The sequence below is a fragment of the Labeo rohita genome, chromosome 18 (genome assembly GCF_022985175.1).
Source record: "Labeo rohita strain BAU-BD-2019 chromosome 18, IGBB_LRoh.1.0, whole genome shotgun sequence".
Lineage (NCBI taxonomy): Eukaryota > Metazoa > Chordata > Actinopteri > Cypriniformes > Cyprinidae > Labeo > Labeo rohita.
The window spans coordinates 15,885,136-15,901,937 of NC_066886.1; the positions used below are offsets into that span (position 1 = coordinate 15,885,136).

Below are 16,802 nucleotides of genomic sequence, written 5' to 3' on the forward strand. Positions count from 1 at the left end.
ATGTATAAAAATAACAAGTTTATTATTATTATTATCATTATTATAAATGCTACATAGCTAATTGTATTAGAAAATGATTTGTAGTACATTTTCAGTTTAGTGAACTGTCAAATCTTTATTTTTACAATTAAATTTTTCTAGACTCTAGAAAAAACTTAATTTTAATGGTTACAAAAATATAAATCAAGAAGCAAGTCTAATTATTTGAAAGCATCAATGTATTAAAAGTTTAACAAAAAATACATTTTTAAAGCCTTATGAAATGTTTATTTTTATTTCTCAATTTTTTATTTAATCCAAATTCTGTGTTATTAAACTAAGCACCAAAATAGTGTGAAACAGATTTCAGAACATCTTGCATCTTTCAGCAACTAAATTTGATGCTTAAAGCAGCCAGGGTGTTATAAATCATTAGTGAAGTAGAAAAAAAATAAAATAAATATTTTTAATTCTAGTCAAGCAAATTTTTCCTCTTGAATGACTATGCGTGTGTGCTTGTGTACTATTCACACTGGCTCTGCTCAATTGCCAAGCCCAAAGATATGTGCCAGCCTACTGGTTCTGGAAGCGTGACGAAAGGACGGGACAGGCCACATCCCCCATCTGCCTCCACTTTCTGCCTGCCTCAGAGTCTCTGCCAACCTGCTAAAACCTGTTGACTGAATAATAGCTGGGTCTCTATGCACACATCAGTGCCAGCAGCACAGCGATAGGGCACACAGATTGCCACCTTAATGCCAAGACACATCCAACACACCAGCAGCGTAAACTAACGCCAAATCTCTGTCGACTCCACCCCGATGTACTCACACCCATCGCCCTCTAATCTAATCCCTCAGCGTGAAACCACATTATTAGGAAGACTATGAATTATTGAATTATGAGACAAAAATGTCTATCATGTTATTGTTAAGTCAAGTTGAGCTTACATAACCGGCGATGACAAATTCCTGAGTGCAGAACAACCAGTCTGTATCATTCAAGCGTGAAATGGTTTCTAGAACATTGCATCCTCCAGCAATCTGTGTTTGATTTCCAATATGAGAGAGACTCAGCAGTGCCTTATCAGTATGACAGGAAACAGACCAACAATAGTACTACTTACACTTTTTCCAAAGGGTGGACCAACAGAAAACAGTGATGTTTCACAAATTAATTCCTCTGGGTGTGGTGCAAACTTTGTTTATATTGATTTTATACAGTAGTGATGTTCTTTCAAGCAATTTGCAGTACTAGACCGTACCAGAGGGAGAATCAAAACAGTCGATTTGTTTAAAAAACGTTGTTCACCGCAGTTCTGATTTGAAATGTCCATTGAGCGGCGCTATAACTCTAACGCTCTGTGACGTTTTAAAATAACATACCATCTGCACTACACCTAAACCTACCAGACAGTTTGAACAAAAGCGAATGTGATGTACAAACGCAATCACAAGCATGACATTGTATCTTGTTTTTTGATCTCTCATCTTTCAGCTCTTTCATTGTGAGTCATGTTTTTCACAGGATTCGTACCCAAGGATTTCGCATCCTGAGGCTAATTTCGTGCCAGCTGAGCTACCAAGCAAGCTTGTTATGTCTGGAAAGTGAAACGTGGAGGTGTAATCATAACTGTGTAAAAAAACTAAGTAAGATAATACATTAAAATAATACGGTAAGGCACACCAATTTGCAACATCAAGAAGCAAAGCTAACCGTTTTGTACAGCTAAAAATAGCTGGACGCAGATGAGACCAGAAGCCAAACCCATAAAATTCACAAATGGCCGTGCCCGCTCTTGTTGAAAAAATAAGGTGGATAACCTATGTCTAACGTTTAGCTTTTTACTTCTGCTGACTATTTTGGCTTCAACATTCCTACAAGTTGTGTTTATTTGTAAAGACTATCATGACGAACAAAATGTATAAGAATCATAAACTTTTGTTAATTCTGTTTGACTTGAAATGCTCATGGCTGGTGATGAACACAGTAAACTGACACAATACATGATTGTCTAAAACAAGCCACTGATTCAGTCTGTGAAAGAAGATCTGTGGTTAACACAAGCTCAATATATTTCACGATTTAATCTACAGCAGTCAGGTGGTACACTGGTCATACGGTGCAAGTCGTGGCGGTCAGAAAATTCACAGTAAATACGTTGTATTTACGAGTTCTATGAGGATGTGAACGCTTTTTACAAGCCGTTATCTCGTAATTACGGTAATCACGACATGACATGGACGCACCTTTATTCACAATACAGCACGGTTTGAGTACTTTGTTGTGGTTTAGAATGGTTATCACAGAATACAAACAATAAAACCAAAACGTATGTACTGATATGTTACTTAAATTCAAAAATAGTTCCTATGAATGCTCCTAGGTGTAACATGTTTTTCGCAGGATTCGTACCCAAGGATTTCACATCCTGAGGCTAATTTCGTGCCAGCTGAGCTACCAAGCAAGCTTTTTATGTCCGGAAGCGAAACATGTGGAGGTGTAATCATAACTGTGTAAAAAAACAATTACAAGTTCTCGCTGTTTTACCACCTCTAGTGTTCATTTCGGTTGGAACTGCAGTGATATGTACTTATTGGTACGTATTTTGCATCTTGCAAAAAGTTCCCATAAGATACGTTTTCGTCATGAGATCAGGTAGGTTTTTGCATATAACTACATTCATGTGACTCAGTTTAAGGCAACTTTATTTTCGAAAGCACAAGTCGAATTGTGTTCAAAGTCGTGATGAAACTGAAGTGCAACTCTTGGATCTGTGCATCAGTTTGCTGTTTTTATAGGACATTTTAGGCCACATCTTAAAGGAGAAGTCCACTTTCAGAACAAAAATTTACAGATAATGTACTCACCCCCTTGTCACCCAAGATATTCATGTCTTTCTTTCTTCGGTCGTAAAGAAATAATGTCTTTGAGGAAAACATTTCAGGATTTTTCTCCATATAACGGACTGCTTTGAACTTTCAAAATGCAGTTTAAATGTGGCTTCAAACAATCCCAAAGAGAACATGAGATGGGAGTTTTTCGACAGATCCTAACTGTCATGAACCAAATAAAAAAACAGAGTTCAGGCAGAGTAAGACAAGACGAGCATTTGACATCAAAAAGTATATAAATTGTATTATTTTTATGAAAATAACCGATCGTTTTACTAGATAAGACCTTTCTTCCTCAGCTGGGATCATTTACAACCGCTGCATTTTGGAAGTTCAAACTCGGGGCACCACAGAAGTCCACTATATGGAGAAAAACGCTAAAATGTTTTCCTCAAAAAACACAATTACTTTACGACTGAAGAAAGAAAGACATGAACATCTTGAATAACAAGGGGGTGAGTTAATTATCTATAAATCTTTGTTCTGGAAGTGGACTTCTCCTTTAAAAGTGGATACAGATGAACAGAGTGCTGCAGGGATGACGTATTTTTGTAGGCCAATACCCAGAAACAAACTAGCATTTCATTTTAGCACTTCTGGTTCCATCATCCTGAAGTCAATGTGTTTTTTAAATGTATTTTTGGTTAAATGCTTGAAATGTGGTCTGTGGTTAACAGAAGCTCAAGATATTTTTATGTTTATTATACTTGAAATGCTAATGGCTGGTGATGAACACAGGAAACTGACACAACACATGATTGTCTAAAACAAGCCACTGATTAGTCTGTGAAAGAAGATCTGTGGTTAACACAAGCTCAAAATATTTCACGATTTAATCTACAGCAGTCAGGTGGTACACTGGTCATATGGTGCAAGTTGTGGCGGTCAAAAAATTCACAGTAAATATGTTGTATTTACGAGTTCTATGAGGACGTGAATGCTTTTTACAAGCCGTTATCTCGTAATTACGGTAATCACAACATGGCATGGACGCACCTTTATTCACAATACAGCACGCCTTGAGTACTTTATTGAGGTTTAGAATTGTTATCACAGAATACAAACATTAAAACCAAAATGTATGTATTGATATGTTACTTAAATTCAAAAATAGTTCCTATGAATGCTCCTAGGTGTAACATGCCTCATCTTATGGAGCTCTAATAAAAACAGAAAACATGAACGGTTCTCATCTGTGGTGTCATTTTTTTTTTAATATCACATATGGTATTTTCTCTCACAACAAACAGTTAAACTTACATTTGGGGTCAAAAATTTACGTCCCCCTTTCAGAATCTGCAAAATGTTAATTATTTTACCAAAACAGTTCTGACCTGAATAAGATATTTCACATAAAAGAAATTAATTTTAAAAATCCTCACAACTGTGTTTTTTGTTTAGTGATGACAGTTATCTGCTTTTCTTCAGAAAAATCCTTCAGATCCCACAAATTCTTTGGTTTTCTAGCATTTCTGTGTATTTGAACCCTTTCCAACAATGACTGTATGATTTTAAGATCCATCTTTTCACACTGAGGACAACTGAGGGACTCATATGTAACTATTACTGAAGGTTCAAATGCTCATTGATGCTTCAGAAGGAAACACGTGCATCAGGAGCCAGGGGGTGAAAACTTTTGAACAAAGAGATTTGTACGTTTTTTCTTATTTTGCCTAAATATCATATTTTTTTTTCATTTAGTACTGCCCTTCAGAGGCTACAGAAGTTACATGTTTTCCAGAAGACAAAATAAGTTAAAGTTACCCTGATCTTCAAATTCAAAGCGTTTTCACTCCCAGGCTCTTAATGCATGTTTTTTTCCTTCTGGAGCAACAGCGAGTGTTTGAACCTTCTGTAATAGCTGCATGTGAGTCCCTCAGTTGTCCTCACTGTGAAAAGATGGATCTCAAAATCATACAGTCATTGTTGGAAAGGGTTCAAATACACAAAAATGCTGGAAAACCAAAGAATTTGTGGAACCTGAAGGATTTTTTCTGAAGAATAGCAGGCAGTTTAACTGTTCAGGACAAACAAGGGACTCATGAACAACTATCACTAAACAAAAACACAGCTGTGGATCATTCAGGTAACAACACTGTATTAAGAATCAAGCGTATGTACACTTTTGAACGGGGTAATTTTTATAAATTCAATTATTATTTTCTCTTGTGTACTATATGTAAATGTCTCGAAATATCTTATTCAGGTCAGTACTAAATAAACAATAACATGCATTTTGTATGATCCTTCTTATTTTGGTCAAATAATTAACATTTTGCAGATTCTGAAAGGGGCGTGTAAACGTTTGATCTCAACTGTATGTACTCACTAGCCCACTTTTCACAGCCTTGCTGTGTTTATAATCACGCTCTTATAAAGTACTTTAATTTGAACTTTTAGGGAAAATGTTGTTTAAATAAAGGCTGAAACATTGAAGTCACATGACTGTGGTGTAGTTTATCCACCTTAGTATGGGCGAGACTTTCGTAAGCCGCTATTTATATAAAAAATAACGAGAAAAATGACAATGTGCAGTAAAGTGTGTTCATAAGTAAGGTAATACATTAAAAAAATATGGTAAGGCACACCAATTTGCAATATCAAGTAGCAAAGCTAATCGTTTTGTACAGCTAAAAATAGCTGGACGCAGATGAGACCAGAAGCCAAGCCCATAAAATTCACAAATGGCCGCGCCTGCTCTTGTTGAAAAAATAAGGTGGATAACCTATGTCTAGCTTTTTACTTCTGCTGACTATTTAGGCTTCAACATTCCTACAAGTTGTGTTTATTTGTAAAGATGTATAAGATTGTAAAAATGTATAAGAATCATAAACTTTTGTTAATCACAAAGCCAAGATTGGGTTTTTGTCAAGGGAACCAGGGTGATGCCAAGTTACGGGTTAGCCGACAAAACTGGCATCACAGCAGCACTAGTGAGAAATCAGTCACTGTGAGGTCCGGCAAAAAGAAAAAAATGCAAAGTATGCACGGATGAATCATTCACTGTAAGATGTATGAAGAGGGTGAATTTTCATTTCCCTCCTATAAATGGAAGAATATTAACTATGGAAAGACTACAATGCATTGTTTTGTTTTCCATCACTCTTAACATGACATTTTGAGTCTGTCTGCTTGTTATCACTTATTTGCTTCTATCTTATTGAAACAGCTTATCTCACAGGAGCAATGTGGTGATCATAAATACACGTCAAACAGCCATCTACACGTTTGTTCTTAGTACTGCACAAAGTAAAGAGTTGAGGTTAGATGAACCAGATATATTTGTTTGGATATGTCACGTGACACGTCTGCCAAAGGACATTTGCAAACACTGGCCCAGCATTTTTGCATCACAGTCAGAGTACTTAAATATATGCATATTGAAAGCTACACAAGGATGTGCGCAAGCTGTGAGTGCTTTCAGGAGATTAAAAAAAGACACTGGCCCTCTAAGCACACAGGGGAAGTCCAGACTGCCCAGAGTCAAGCTCGGGGCTTGGGCTAAACATAGGAAACTGACACAATGCCCAGGAATGAGTATGATGTCTCAAACAAGCCACTGAGTCAGTCTGTAAATGAGGGTGGAGGCTCCATCTCAGAATGGACAATTACAGTTGCTTCTGAGATAATCTAATTGAATCATTCGGAAATTACATGGAAAATTTAAACGCTACTACATGACCTACGTGCTGATAAACTGTATTATATTTTTAACCTTGAACTAGTAAGTGGATTTGAACAAACATTGTCAAACATGAATATTGATATTGTGTTCTATGTATAAATAACCCAATGACCTAGACGTTAAACAACCACTCTGAGTATACAAACTTCTACCATTTCACACAGATGTTTGCTTCAATAAGACATATTTGGAAAGAATTGATGGCTGGTTTGTCTATGGAAAAACCCCAGGGAGGATAAGTTTAGTGTAATGCTGTATCTATCTGTCAAAATAAATCTTGGCAATCTCTACATCTTCCAGTCCCACAAACTTTTTTTAGCACCAAAGTTGTGTTGATTTGATTTCCAAACATCAGAATTTCCATAAGCTGGGAACCAATCCAGTCCACAACAAGTGTACCCCTTTGAGACTGTTCCCATGATGTATTGTGGCTTTCTGGCACAGAGCAAATGATTGTCTCCTTTCCAAATATGGTCAGAGAGCACACAGACATCAGAGACATCCCAAGGGTATGGAGGACATGGCTGGACAAATCTCCTCCTTATCAAAGATGCTATATAGAGAGCCATCCAACTCAATGACAGCAAGCAATGTGAGAATTTTCTTTTAGATGTCGGACACTACAAACTAAGCAGAGGCAACTGCAAAGCAGCACTGTTATGTCAAAATAGAAAAAGCAAACAAATTTTGTATGTTTGTGCCAAAATAAGGACAAGATGAAGACTTATGATATTTTTTCTTCCTGTAATACTAAAGAGGCATATCTTTCAGATATCAGAAACAGATTGCTGTTATCCTAGATTCTGTTATCTGCATCCGTAATTATTTTTGCTAAATAGCAACATTTGTTTTTTAGGGACTATAAATGGAATAAAAAAAAAACATCCTTATTTTTTCATGTAGGAACATTTTTACAAAAGCAATAATCTGCTGTGTTAAGAGGAATGTTTTTAGAGAATCTTGCATGTTTGCCAAAATAAGAACAAGATGAAGACTTTGATATGCTCTTTCTGTAAATATTACAGAAAGAGGTTATCACCAAAAATGTCTCTCAGATATATAAAATATATCCTCGTCCTGAATTCTGTTAGCAGCATCCATCATTTTTTGCTGCGTATCTTGCACATTTGTTTTGTTAGAGAATATATATCTTTGAATGCTGTTATTTAAAAAAAAATATATTTTTTAATGTTTTTTTTAAATTATTTCATGTTGTAATCTTGTTTTATACATTACGCTTTTTAATATTTTTTGAAGAAGTCTCTTCTGCTCACCAAGCCTGCATTTATTTGATTTAAAGTACAGCAAAAACAGTAACATTTTGAATTTTTTTTACGATTTAAAATAACTGCTTTCTATTTGAATATATTTTAAAATGCATTTTATTTGTGTGATTTTATGGCTGAATTTTTAGAAACATTACTCCAGTCACATGATCCTTCAGAAATCATTCTAATATTCTGATTTGCTGTTCAAAAAAACATTATTATTATGTTGAAAACAGCTAAGGTTTTTTTGATGAACAGAAAGTTCAGAAGAACAGCATTTATCTGAAATAGAAATCTTTTGTAGCATTATACATGTTTTGATCAATTTAAAGCATCCTTGATAAATAAAAAAAATATTGATTTCTATCATCATAATTAAAAAGATCCAAACATCAGCATTTACCTGAAATAATGATCTTTGGATCTTTTTGATTCTTTAAAGAATCATGAAAAAAAAAATGTACTCAACTGTTTTAAATATTGGTAATAATAGTAATAATAAATGTTTCTTGAACAGAAAATCAGTATATTAGAATGATTTCTGAGGGATCCTGTGACACAGAAAACTGGAGTAATGATGCTGAAAATTTTCATTTAATCACAGAAATAAATGACATTTTAAAATATATTCAAATAGAAAGCCATTAAAAATATTTCACAATACTATTGCTTTTGCTGTATTTTGGATCAAATAAATGCAGGCTTGGTGAGCAGAAGAGATGGTGTTTTTTTTTTAAAAAAAAAAACATTAAAAATCTTACTGTTCAAAATGTAATAATCATCTGTACTGTGTTGTGAATTGTACTGCGTTTTCGACAATCTTGTGTGTTTCCCAAAGTAAAGAAATAATAAAAACTTTGACATTATGTAAATATTTAAGAGATTACCATCAAAAATATCTCTCAGATATATCTAAAATATAAATATATTGCTGTTGTCCTGGATTCTGCATATTTATTTTCTTTCAGTCGGTGGAGCGGCTTCTTATTAGTGAACTGGAGTAAAAAAAAAAAATGTAAAACCAGGAGTGGAGCTCAAACGGAGTGATTAAGGAACGTATTGAGCGGAGAGTGGAAATCGCTCCGTTCCACTCATACGCTGTTCCTGACCGGTTTGACTACGTACAGTACATTGCTTGGTCACTCACAAAGCTTGATGCTGTTGCTTCTTTTGAAACTATTTTGGTTGGTTATGAAAAAAAAAAACATCCAAAATAACAGTTGACTAAAACATACGTGTTCTACATTAATTACTTTTTAATAGAACTATTAAAAAAATAAAAACAACAACATCACACTCGCAATCTGAACATCAGCAACAAGAGCAGAATTACAGCAGTGCTGATATAGAGTCCACTTTTAATAGCACTATTCCTCGTGTGATATTGCTTAATGGCATTTTTATTGACCCACGTGAGGTTAATTGTCATAAACATGTACTGGCCCACAGCTTACCATGCAACTTATTTCTCAGAGCCTGACAGCTATAATCTCTTCTTATGTCTGCTGAGGCAGCTGCTTCATTGCAACTACAGTCAGTGATGTTCCCTTCTTTTCCTTTCGTTCGCCTGGTTTCTTTTTCCTTGAACTTAGGGCATGGCATGTTATAGAATGAATGATTAAGATGATTAAGATGATTATATGATGATGTCACTCACATCCGTGTCACGTTTCTTGCCATGCACTACGTTGCACATAAGTACAGGAAGGTTAAGGTTGAAGAAAAGGATTAGCGTAAATCAAATGAGCCAAATAAGTTCAGCAAGTTCAATCATTCCCAGAGCCTGGAGTGTAAAACTAATCCAAAACCAAAGGAAAGCATCGCTTTACTTACCAAGTATGCGCCCACGGTGCCCTGTGCCAACATCAGAGCACATTCCGCCACTAAAAATATCTTAATATTTGAGAAACACGAGGGTTTTTTCTTCATATCATCCCGCTGAGGGTCCTCAGAGCTCCTTTGCTTTTTCACCTGCATCCTGAGCAATCCAACAGCCTAGAAACGCAGCGACAAACTATTGTAAACGGAGAATAAACGCTAAAACCGAGCGTGTCTTTATTTATGTGTAGCACTGACTGTTGTTTACAGTCAGACTCTGTGCTGTGTGACAGGTTGTGGACTTTTCATTGAAACTCCGCCGATGAATGAAGCCGAACTAAACTCGCCTCCTATGCACACTATCGCGGAAACAGAGGATAAAACGTCGCTGGTTTTTACTCCAAACATCTTCCTTTTCCTCTGAGACTGTCCAAGCTCCCGTCGTGTTAGTGTTTGCTTGTACTCCGTCACCATCGCTCTAGTCCGCAGGCTTGATTCTCCGCCTCGGTCATTATGACTGATATGTGAGCGTTGCTACCGGACGGCTTTCTTGTACAGTAACGACACATTCGTATCTCGGTAGAGGCGCTGTGCAGCACGCATCATAAGCTTAATGCTTTACTGACTACTGTAGTCATAATACAGGCACATGCTGGATCGATAGCATGTTTTAAATCATTTCTGTCAGCAGTTTTCTGGGTGTATTCGGCTCGTTTCACGCAACACCTCATTGACTTTAAACGCCCATAGCACTTACAATTACGTTTGAAACTATATTTTTGTGATATGTTTTAAAGCAATTTATAAATTTATAAATTGCACGACTTTGCAAGCATATAAATCAGTCAAATTTTAGATTTTAAATAGCTTATACTGCACAGTATTTGATTAAATAGCCTACAGTAAAAACTGTAATATAGTGACGTTATTACTGTTTAAAATAACTGTTTTCTATTTGAAATATGTTTTAAAATATAATTTATTCTTATTAAAGCTGAATTTTCAGCAGCCATTAGTCGAATCGATCTTCAAGTGCTCAAGAAACGTTTATTACTTTTATTATAAATGTTGAAAACATTTTTGCTGCTTATTACTTTTGTGGAACATTAAAAAATCTTGTTGTCATTCCAAAATTTTTGTCTGCTAGTGTGTAAGTATAAATAAATACAATAAAATAAAAATGAAAAAAGGTTTGGTGCTGTACAGAAAAAAACAATACAAAAAAAAAACAAACAAACAAACAAACAAAAAAAAAAAAAACAACAACAACAGCGTTTTGGTACTATGATGGCACTTTAGCGCCATGTTAAAATAAACAAATAAATAAATAAATATGATTAATTAAAATGTTTAGACTTTATTACTGTAATTTTGACTTTATTCTCAATATATTTTGACTTTATTTTCGTAATTTCAACTTAATTCTCAAAATATTTTAACTTTATTCTTATGTCGACTTTATTTTCAAAATATTTTGACTTTATTCTCATAATTTTCTACTTTATTCTCATAATTTCAACTTCATTTTCAAAATATTTAGACTATTCTCATTAATTTTACTTTATTCTAAAAATATTTCAACTTTATTCTTGTAATTCCGAATGAATTCTCAAAATATTTCAACTTTATTCTCATAATGTCGACTTTATTTTCAAAATATTTTGACTTTATTCTAATAATTTCGACATTATTTTCAAAATATTTCTACTTTATTCTCATAATTTCAATTTAATTTTCAAAATATTTCGACTATTCTTGTAATTTTGACTTTATTCTCAAAATAATTAGACTTTATTCTCGTAATTTCGACTTTATTTTCTAAATATTTCTACTTTATTCTTACAATTTTGACTTAATTTGCATCAAAGTTCAATTTTATTCTGGTAATTTTAACTTTATATTCAAAATATTGAATATAAATTTGACTTTATTTTCAAAATATTTTGACTTCATTCTCATACTTTTGACTATTCTCAAAATATTTGGACTTTATTCTTGTAAATTAGACTTTATTTTCGACCCTGTGAAACCATATGTTGATACAGTACAAAATCTCATAAGCAGTTCACGTGCAGCATATGAGTGCACCCTTGTAATTTTTTTATGATATATTATATACAGAATTTAAAGACGAATCACCATAAAGATAAGCCTACTTAGACTATTTCATTGCAAGCTGATATAACATGCATAACAGCTTGCTTAACTCAACAGCTGAAGTTTTTACGGACTAGCTTTTTGTTTTTGATGAATCGCTGGCAAGTGTGATCATTTCACAACATATTACTGCAGCAGAGATGCCTCACAAATTGATATTTGAATGAGCGTTATTTGTCTCTTTGAGATCCATCTGGTGAACAGCTACTAGTTTCATGACTTTGAACAACAGAATGGCAGCTGTGGTTACAATACGAACACACTGTTCTGCTCAGAGTTTTGAGGAAGAAGAGTGTGAAATTCTGACTCATGCTACTGTAGGTTCAGTTATAGGTTAGAGACCAGTGCTTGCCACACTCACATTAAGAGCGGCTGCACACAGGCCTGATGACACACTGCTGTGTTTGGTTACCATAGCAAACACGTTACAGCAGCTGTTAAGTCATAAAGTCCTGTTTTCTTTCTCTAACTGTTTTGATGATTTTACATGCATGGGTGTGTTGTTTAGGTAACTGAGAAAATCAATGGTAAATAGATGAATAGCTACTGGCTTGTCGGAATCCAACTGTATATTACGCAGGGTTATTGTCATTCAAGAGATAATTGAAAAGAAATGAAATGAAAAGTCTGTCATTAATTACTAACCCTCATATCATCATCTTTGGAACACAAATTAAGATATTTTTAATGAAATCCAAGAGCTTTCTGACCCTGCATAGACAACAATGCAACTGACACATTCAGGGCACAGAAAGGCAGTAAGGACATTGTTAAAATAGTCCATCCCTGCTGAAATATCAAGCATAAACCAGTATAGATTCCAAGCTGGTCCAGGCTGGTTTATGATGTCTAGTGCTGGTAGAGTGCTGGTCCAGGCTGGTTTGTGCTGGTATAGTGCTGCTCCAGACTGGTTTATGCTGGTATAGTGCTGGTCCAGACTGATTTGTGCTGGTGTAGTGCTGGTTTATGCTGGTTTGTGCTGGTATAGTGCTGGTCCAGGCTGGTTAGTGCTGGTATAGTGCTGGTCCAGGCTTGTTTATGCTGGTATAGTGCTTGTCCACGCTGGTTTATGCTGGTATAGTGCTGCTCCAGGCTTGTTTATGCTGGTATAGTGCTGCTCCAGGCTGGTTAGTGCTGGTATAGTGCTTGTCTGCGCTGGTTTATGCTGGTATAGTGCTGGTCCAGGCTGGTTTTTGCTAGTATAGTGCTGGTCCAGGCTGATTTATGCTGGTATAGTGCTGGTCTAGGCTGGTTTATGCTAGTATAATGCTGGTCTAGGCTGGTTTATGCTGGTATAGTGTTGGTCCAGGCTGGTTTATGTTGGTATAGTGCTGGTCTAGCTGGTGGACCAGCATATCTTTGCTGTTCTCAAGCAAAATTGAGCTGGTGATGCTGGTTCACCAGCATGGTCTTGCAGGGTTGAATGTGAGTAGGCCAGTTGTCTGTATGCAAGTAATGTTTTGGGGACAAACATAGTTTTTGCTGCCATATTTCTCTATTTCACACATTAATGAAGCAACAGAAAAACAATACAAGGGTAAAACGTGATTTATTGAATTTTAACTTTGCAAAATGTAAAAGAAACATGTTGCTGGTTAAAGACAACAAATGCTGGTCCACCAGCACACCAGCATCCCAAGCCAGTCACAGCATGCAAAATATACCTTATCTGCTCACCGTGTTGGGGACCAGCAAATCAGCAACCAGGATCCCATGCTGGGATCTAACAAACCAGCAACCAGCATCCCTTGCTGGGATCCAGCAAACCAGCAACCAGCATCCCATGCTGGTCCCAGCATGCAAAACATTCCTTATGCTGGTGACCAGCAATGCTGGATATTTCAGCAGGGATGTGACATCTGTGGTTCAACTGTAATGTTATGAATCTACGACAATACTTTTTGTGCACAAAGAAAACAAAAATAACAACTTTATTCAATCATTTCTTCTCTTCTGTTTCAATCTTCGATGTGCATTCATGAGAGTAGCTGTGTTGCTGTCTTTGAAGGGTCAGAAAGCTGTCGGATTTCATTAAGAAATCTTCATTTTTGTTCTAAAGATGAACAAAGGTCCTACAGGTTTGGAACGACATGAGGGTGAGTAATTAATGACAGAATTTTCATTTTTTGAACTTTAGGTAAAACTAACTCTTTTAAAAAATTAGATGAAACAAATAAAAACTGAACTAAACCTAAAACTGAAATAGAAAAAATTAAATATATCAAACTAATGCTTAAAACTACAACAAAATGATAAAAGAGCGAAAATACAAAAAACTGAACAAAAATTAAAATGAAAAATGAAAATATAAAATAAAAGCTAATTCAAAATATTATTAAACATACATAATACTAAAACTGATGATGCAACATGTTTTAGTTTGTTCTTTTACCGGGTTATGAGTCAGGTACAAAAATTCATGTGGGTGTTTCAACCTGAATAGGAGAACTGCATATAAATAGACTAAATAAACATAAAGATTGCTGTCACACTATGGAGATGTTATTTATAGGTTTTTGAAAACTTTTACAGACATTTAGCATGTTTGTAATATCTTTATGGATAAAAAGGTCAAATTGAGAGGAATTCTTTTCACTGAAAGAAAATAAAAATAGTACATGCACACTGTTACCAATTTAGTAGAAAAATATTGGTATTATAAAAAAAGACAGATTGTATTCACATTGAGCAGAGAAACTCTGAGGGTAAGATCCAAATGGGAAATCAATGCTTGGCATTGATTGTAGCAATGACATCAATGGTCTTAAACGGTATTTGACTCTTATGGAGGTCAATATTTCAGCACGCTTGTGAACGGAGCAATAGCGGAGAAACTAAATCTCATTTTAATGATCCAATCTGATGCTGCAGTATGTCTGCTGAACTAAACGAGGCCCCTCTTAAACTCCACAAATGATGTTTTTGCAGCAAACCAGATGATAGGAACATCAGAGATCAATCCTTTTAACTAAAATCCAATTATGACAGGACCAGAGCAAATTAGAGCATATTAATTTAGTTTTGAACATTTGTGCTTGTTGGGCTGCTGATGTTACCTCTGAGACATGTGTGGGTTTCCTGGCATTTTGCTCTCAATTGTGTAATCATTGACGATGACCATAGATGAGTTCCTTACAAGCCAGATATGGCTTTTGGAGGCCTCATTAAAGAAGAAACAACAGGTTGCAGTTCACTCAAGTTGTTAAACCACTGTGGGTTCAACCCTCATAGGACACAAAAGCATCAAAATACAGTTTGAGAACTAAATATGAGCCAAAAAAACATGCTTTTATGTAGACAAATAAGATACGGAAACACACACCACACAGTTTCCTGTATGCACATGAGAAATTACTTTTAAATTACTTTTTCAAGCACAGACTTGATATGTTAGCATCCATTCGTAGATGCAAAACATGCATTAAAGTGAGCTTCTGACAATGTTCCATATGGCCCATGCATTTTTCATGTGGATTTGAAAAACAATATGACAAAAAATATATAATGCTGCTTCAATTTCCATTGGGAATTATATTTACAAATGATCAAGAAATATGTTTTTAAGTGGGCTGCTCATATAAATATCCTTTGGAGACATTATTGCTCAATAGCAATGGAAAACAGCTAAACATCGATTTCATAAAGTCATCACCTATTTGTTTACATTATGTTCCTTTTTGCAACATATTCAATGTGAAATGTCCATTATGTGACACTAAAAATTTAATCAAAACAGACGAATGTAAATCTAGCAATGTTTTATAACGTTGGTTGTTGTAAGTATTGCGGCAGTTTGTAATACTGTACCAGGTGAGCTACTGAGCAAGTTTACTATGTCAGAAAAGCCATACATTTGGAGCTGGCTATGTGATTTAAACATGAAAATGTACAGTGCCTTGCGAAAGTATTCATACCCCCCCTTTTTTCATGTTTTATGTTGCAGCCTTATGTTAAACTGCTTTAAATTACTTTTTTCCCCACATCAATCTACACTCCATGCACCATAATGACAAAGCACAAAACAGGTTTGTAACGTGTATTATAGAAAAAAAAACTGAAATGATTCCATTGCATAAGTATTCGTACCCTTTTTTGGGACACTAGAAACTTAGCTCAGGAGAATTCATATCGCTTGAAGATGTTACTACACTCTGAGTTGAGTTAACCTGTGGCAAATTCATTGGAATAGGAATGTTTTAAAAAGGCACACACCTCTCAATAAAAGGTCTAACAGCTGAAAATGTGTATCAGAGCAAAACCCAAGCCCTGAGGTCAAAAGAACTGCCTGTAGAGCTCAGAAACAGAATTGCAGAACCATGAACCATGTAGCCTCAATCTTCCATAATGGAAGACGCTTGGAACAACTACGATTCTTCCTAGAGCTGACCTCCTGGCCAAACTGAGCAATTGATGGAGAAGGGCCTTAGTTAGACTGGTGACCAAGAAGCTGATGGTCACTCTAGATCATATATTTATGATCATATATGCAGATGGGAGAAATTTACAGAAGAACAAACATTACTGCAACACTCCAGAGATAGCCTTAATGAAAACCTAGTCTAGAGCATTCAAAACCTTAGACTGGGCAGCAGCACCTTAGACACAGCAAGAGTGGCTTATAAACAACTGCGAATGTCCACAAGTGGCCCAGCCACAGCTCAGGCTTTAACCCAATCAAACATTTCTGGAGAAACCTGAAAATGTCTGCCAGCCCCCGTCCAAGCTGATAGAGCTTGAGAGGTGAAGAGATGAGGAGAAGAATGGCAGATGATTGCCAAATGCAGATTTGCAAAACTTGTTGCATCACACCCAAAAAGGCTTGAGGCTGTAAAGGTGTTCAAGGGTGTGAATACTTATGTAATGTACTTATTTCAGTGTTTTATTTTTAATACATTTGCAAAGTTGTCATAAATCTGTTATGTGCTTTGTCATTATGATGTACAGGGTGTAGATTAATGTACAAAAAAGTAATTTAAATCATAAGTCTGCAACAACAAAATG

The 16,802-nt window shown here is 35.4% G+C and overlaps 1 protein-coding gene across 1 annotated transcript in view; it reads right to left on the reverse strand.

Annotated features, from left to right (window-relative positions):
- Positions 1-10,266, reverse strand: part of slco3a1a (solute carrier organic anion transporter family member 3A1a) — a 73,649-nt gene extending 63,383 nt beyond the window's left edge. The window contains exon 1 of the mRNA XM_051134342.1: positions 9,660-10,266. Within this exon, the coding sequence (XP_050990299.1) occupies positions 9,660-9,803 (144 nt within the window). The 5' untranslated portion in view covers positions 9,804-10,266. The remainder of the gene's footprint in view (positions 1-9,659) is intronic.
- Between the last annotated feature and the right edge of the window lie 6,536 nt (positions 10,267-16,802).